Source organism: Parasteatoda tepidariorum, chromosome 4, assembly GCF_043381705.1.
Source record: "Parasteatoda tepidariorum isolate YZ-2023 chromosome 4, CAS_Ptep_4.0, whole genome shotgun sequence".
In the NCBI taxonomy this organism is placed as follows: Eukaryota; Metazoa; Arthropoda; class Arachnida; order Araneae; family Theridiidae; genus Parasteatoda; species Parasteatoda tepidariorum.
Genome location: NC_092207.1, coordinates 2,872,532 through 2,878,920, shown reverse-complemented (window position 1 = coordinate 2,878,920; position 6,389 = coordinate 2,872,532). Strand labels below are relative to the sequence as shown.

General features: G+C 27.6%; 1 protein-coding gene across 1 annotated transcript in view; it reads right to left on the bottom strand.

Annotated features, from left to right (window-relative positions):
- Window positions 1–524: 524 nt before the first annotated feature.
- LOC107440318 (cyclin-D1-binding protein 1 homolog) overlaps window positions 525–6,389 on the bottom strand; it is a 19,361-nt gene continuing 13,496 nt past the window's right edge. Inside the window, exons 6-9 of the mRNA XM_016053213.3 lie at window positions 5,570–5,646; window positions 2,337–2,657; window positions 754–800; window positions 525–682 (exon numbers count right to left, since the gene is read on the bottom strand). Coding sequence (XP_015908699.2) covers window positions 577–682; window positions 754–800; window positions 2,337–2,657; window positions 5,570–5,646 — 551 coding nt within the window. The 3' untranslated portion in view covers window positions 525–576. The remainder of the gene's footprint in view (window positions 683–753; window positions 801–2,336; window positions 2,658–5,569; window positions 5,647–6,389) is intronic.

Here is a 6,389-nt window from a genome sequence, read left to right as displayed (position 1 = left end):
TATTAATTACTTTCTACAGCTATGCAAGTCTATATTAAGACAGCATTAAATGTTTACTTTAATCTGTACTTTCAATCTCAAGAATCAAAACATTTTTAAAAATGTAATTTCAAATGTGTTGGAATTTAACACACACCAAGAAAGTAATTTCGTTAACTAAAATTAATTACTGCAGCAATTTATTTAAATTAAATTTTAATACTAAGAAAAGAAAATAATAAAAGTATCAAAAATTTAAAACACTGTTTTTTGACTTCTAAAATCAATATATATAGATAAAAAAATTGATTTAAATCAATGATTTTTTTAAAAAAATCATTTGATTTAAATCATGATTTAAATCGTGATTTTAATCAAGCTGATTTAAATCAACGAACCCTGAATGTAACTAATATTTTTCTATAGGTTAAACACCTTAACAGAGTAGGGTACAAATTGTCGCACATAAAGAGGAGTTTCAAAGTTTTTTTTCTCCAAAAGAAACTTCTTTAATAGAAATGATATTAAGAATAAAAAGTGAACTCTTCCATAAATAACATTTTTAATGAATAACAAATATTTACATTAGTTTTTGGATCAATCAGCGAGAACCATATCACTGATTCTAACCCAATTATGGTCAATAGCTCTTCCCAGAAATTCAATCCACACATCATCTGCTATGGAATAAAAATGGCAACTCCTGAAAGGATTTTATGAATTAGATAAATGTATTTTAACAATACAATTTCAAAAAGTTTTCTTTTAACTTACTTGGCAAATGATAAGATTTCTTTAGAATTATCTCTAATCATTAATGCCTAAAAAATTAAAGAATATCTATAAGTAATAAATAAAACAATTTTCATTTGAGAAACTTAATAGTAAGCAGGGACACGGAAATGGGCCCCTATAACATGTCATACTGTTTAAAATCAAACTTCACATACATAAAATAAAGCATTTTTAAGATAACTTTTAACTAATTTAAGGCGACTTTCAGAATGTTTTTAGAAATTATGAAGGGATTTTTTTGAAATTCTCATTGTACATTTATATTGTTAAAAACAACTTATATACAAAATTTCAACAAAAATATTTTAAAATTTAAGAAATTAAAATCTTGACTGCCCAGGTGCGCCCATGCGTCTAAAGACGGTACTGCATTTGAGATGGCTCAGAAAATTTACAAGTGTCGTAATTGCAGACTTTAAAAAAAGCCTTACCACTCAGTTTAAAAAAAGCAAGTAGTTCTTATAATTTATGTGCAAATAAGTCTTGGCGTCAATTACAATCCAATAAAAAATTTATTATAAACCTTTTGTATTGTATTGCTTTCAAAAAAGGAAACATTTTAAAACATATGCTTGAGCTAAAAGACGAAGCTCTGCTATTTCTGAATGAACACCTACAATCTAAAAAAAAGATGTTATTTAAAAATAGATTCCATGATTTCGAGTGGTTAATAAAAGTAGCTTATTTGTGCAATATATTTGCTACAATTCAATGAGTTGAATTTAAATTAGCAAGGCTTTGATTTCAAAGTAGCGGAAAAAGTCGCTGCAATGATTTAAAAAAAAATCTGTAGAAACGACTTTCTAATAAAAATTTTAAATCTTTTGAAACATTATGTAAATTTTTTGTAACAGGGTGCGTAGCCACATTTTTCAACAAAAAATAAGAACCTTTCAAGTTCTATTTAAGCATTAAAAAAATATTTTAAGCACTAAATACATTAAAAAAATGTAGAATAATTTTCAAAGACTTTACATGATAAAACAACTAGTTTCTGACAAAGAAATCTTTTTTTGATTATACTAGCCATTATAATAAGATCGAGAGGTTTTTTGATTCGATATCAGAGGGTGGAAAATGAAGCCTGAAATTGAGAATGTCTCGCAAAATACAGCATAGTTGCACCCTATGTGAGTACAAGAATCTCATCGAACTAAGCTCTAGACCCACATGCTGACTCGTAAGTATTTCATCAGACATGTAAAATGATTGGCCCATGGATTGTGGCTGAATAAATTAAAAAAACGTTTAGCAATGTGAAAAGCACGCACTTGGATAATATGTGGCGAAAACCGACATGGTAAAGAATAAATATCTCATACTTGAAAAAGGGAAAATTAAGCACTTTTTAAAAACAGGTAATGAAAAAAGCAACTTCAAGGGCTTTTAAAAAACGAAAATCAAAAATAAACACCTTTAAGCACTTTTTAAAACCGCTACACACCATGTTTTATTACAGATGCAATGAACTGTTTATCATCAAGAAACGAAAAGTAATTGCAAAAGCAAAGAGGGGAGGAGATTCACCCTGGTGATACACATAAAGATAAAATAAGGCTTACGTGTTGCCGAACAACAGAATGATTCATTGGAGGGTAAAGAGACAAGACCAAGTCATCAGCAATTAAGCTGCTTGATTTAATAATATCGGCAACTAAATCGAGTTCATCAATACAATTTTGAGTATTTCCATTCCCCCTCTGAGATATAGCTTTTTGAACTTTCTTTATGCATGCTTTGGCAGCCTTCACGAGACCCGAACATGGAAAGAGCACATTTCTGTCAGAGTCTGTCCACGATGGATTGATTGGAACCCTCAAACCATTCAAAGGTGTCAGAAGAGTCAAATCAACACCATTATTCGATTCTTCTTCTTCTATTGCCTGCAGAAAAAAATAACATTTTAAATTTCACATTTAAAACTAAAATTTTGAAACAGATTTAGGGTATCTGCTACATTTTAGATTTTAAAATCCATGACTAATTCCAAGAATCTTTCAAAACTTAACGAAGTTACTATTTTCTCCGACAAAAACGCAAGAATAAATTTAAAAAAGCTTTATAACAACATTAATTGAAATGATAGGTATAACCAAAACAGTTATACTCTGCATCTTCATATTTATAGATTTTAAATTTAAAAAAACAGAGTAAAGAGTAGAAGCAACAAAATAGCTGAAAAAAATACAAAAGCAAATAATATTTTTTCATTTTTTTCAGCAGAATTATATTCTAAAGATTCTTTTCTTGTTCATTGGAAAAGAAAAAATACTCCTGATTTTTCTGTTCTCATTTCAGAATAAAAAGAATTCGCCAATGACTGGCTAGCTTCAGCTAGAATTTGAAATTGATAAAAAAATAAATACTAACAAAAATTCTGAAATCACAGTAGTTTAAGAGGTAATTGCTCTTAGAAATGATATTTTTTCTTTCTTTTTTTGAAAGAACACCACAATTTTAAAAGAACATGACAAAACATTTTATATTTTAATAAAATATGACTGTGAGTGGGTATTTTGCAACAAATTCAGATATTCAGAACACCAACAAATGGGAGGGGTGTGGGGATACTATTTTAAAAATTAGATTTTTCGGCAAATTAAATCCATAATTTTTTTTAAAAAATAGATAAAATCATGAAATTTCATGGCAAATTTTGTTCAATACAGAAATTCATGACTTTCCAGGACCTTGTAGATTACGAAATTAAAACAATCAACATTTTTGTTCCATTTATTTATTTTGATGTCAATCAAATCTGATTTTAAGAATACAAGCGACTGCACTATTGAACCAAACAAATAATTATGAGCAAATTTCAATGAAACTTGATTATTTATCTAGTAATGATGTTTTTCTAGGAAAAATTGTGACTATGAATGCAGTCAATCTTTGCTATAAAATATGAAATATACTATGAGTTAAATGCTTGTAACAATAATTTAATGTAAATTAATAATGCATGAAAGTTTTAATAAAATCTAATTTAAATACTATGAGTACTGCTAAACCTATTAATAACTTTACAAGCAATATATAATAATAGAACTTTTAAAATGATTTGTTGTAATGCAAACCATATGTTACACATTTTTTTTATAAAAATTCGAATCTGTGCTAAAAAATGCTGTCCTTTTATCCTATATATCATGGAAATGATCAATTGTAATTGTCCACATATTGTAAATAGAAGCGAAATTATTTATTTTACATCAGTAGAAAAAATTAAAAAATTTTATTGAAAAACTAAATACTGCTATATTTTAGATTTTCAAATTCATGATTTTCCATGAATTTTTCATGTCTTAACGATATTATTTTCTTCGACAAAAACGCAACAATAAATTTAAAAAAGCATTATAATAACATTAATTGAAATGATAGGTATAAGCAAAACTGTTATACTCTGCATCTTCATATTTATAGATTTTAAATTTAAAAAACAGGGTAAAGAAAGAGTTGAAACAATAAAATAGCTGAAAAAAATACAAAAGCAAATATTTTTTTCCTTTTTTTCGGCAGAATTATATTCTAAAGATACTTTTCTTGTTCATCAGAAAAGAAAGAAATACACCTGATTTTTCTGTTTTCATTTCGGAATAAAAAAAATTCGCCAATGCTTCAATTCGTTTGCTTCAACTAGAATTTTAAATTGATAAAATTAAAAAAGAAAAATAATAAAATTTTTTAGATCACAGAAGTTTGAAAGATAATTCGCTCTAGAAATGATGTTATTTCTTTCAGTTTTTGAAAGAACACCATAATTTTTAAAGAACATGATAAAGTTATTTTATATTCTAATAAAATATGACTGAGTGGTGATTTTAGGAATTAAGATATTTGGAACTGGATAAAATTGGGGGGGGGGGAATTCATTTCAAAAATTAGATTTCTCGGAAACCTAAATCCATGACTTTACATGATGAAATTGGGGAGGGGGGGGGATTCATTTTAAAAATGAGATGTTTCGATCATTTTAAAAATTAGATATTTCGGAGATATTTTACTAAAATTAGAATAATCGCTTAAAAGTATTTTTTCAAAATAGGTATATCCGGCTTTTGAGATCAATTTTGACCATAAATATGCATTATATAGTATGCACAAAATTAATTGGAGTATGAGACAATTACAACAACTAATAGTCTGCATTGAAGTAATAAAATACCGATTTTTCTATACATTGAATTATTTTTTATCTCTCATAGGACCTTCTATGGGCCGAAACGAATGCTGCCCCCTAAAATTATTCCTCATATGGCATACATCCCACTAGTTTATTTCAAAATTGGCGAGTCACACTTCCCTAGTCTCCCTTGTAAGAATAATCATTGATAATGATTAATGAGAAAAATAATAACTCAGTATGGAAATTGTTTAAATCAGTATTAGTTTTATTAATAAATTTAAGCTGCTATACATTATAAATAGATTTTTTTTTAAGACGGTAAAAAAAATAAAAATATTAAGAATTATTTCTCGGTAAATTGAAAGACAAATTATAGAGAATAATACCTTCAGAAGATTGTTGATTAAAAAATATAATTGATAATTTTAGATTTCTCTCTGGTAGTGTTAAAATCTTTCCAAACTGCCCAGCATGCAGGCTTTCCCCCAACATATCCTGGACTGAACAAGAGGGACATTCTAGAAAACCCACTTTTGGTGGTCATGAATTTTATGGACATTGTTTAGTCCTGCTAACTTTGGGAAGATTCCTCTCTCTCCCTATTACAGTGTAGTACTTCCAGCAAAAAGGTAAATAAATAAAAAGAAATAACTAAAGGAGATTTACATTCATGAGTTCTTGAGAAGCATCTTGAACCATATCATGCTGCTCTCTACATAATTTTATCACTGCCTCAATGTTATCTGAAAATAATAAATGTATGTCAGAATTTACACAAAAGTGTTTCTATATATCATTTATTCAAATGAATGACATAAAAAAATTATGCTAAGAGGATGGAAATTTCTCTTCAGTTACAATGTTTCATACAATAATACATTACAGTGTAAAGTCGCGTATCTGGAATCGGTGGGACTTCCAGAAGTCCGTATAATAGATTTTTCCGTATAATACACCCCCAAGGTAAACAAAGCTTAAAATGAATTAATAAACGATCTGAATCTAAGAAGCAAAAAATAAATAAACACTATTTTTAAGGGGAATAATGTTTTAGCATTAAAATATCTAATCAATCAAATATAAAATATTAGAAAAAAAATATTATTGCTGAAAATATGGAAAACGAAAAAAATTTAACAGTTACGAAAATATTAATCCGCCATTTTGAACTAGAACGATTCAAGCAGGAAGGGGAAATTCTAGGAACAAAGCTTAAAATGATCTAAATCTAAGAAGCAAAAAATAAATAAACATTATTTTTAAGGGGAATAATGTTTTAGTATTAGAATATCTAATCAATAAAATATGAAATATTAGAAAAAAAATATTATTGCTTAAAATATAGAAAACGAAAAAAAATTGACATATGAAAATAATAATCCGCCATTTTTAACTAGAATGATTCAAGCAAGAAAGGGAAATTCCCGTCATTCATTAAGGTGGGTAGGTGGAGGAGAAAAATTCATTTCCGGGTGACCACTTGGAT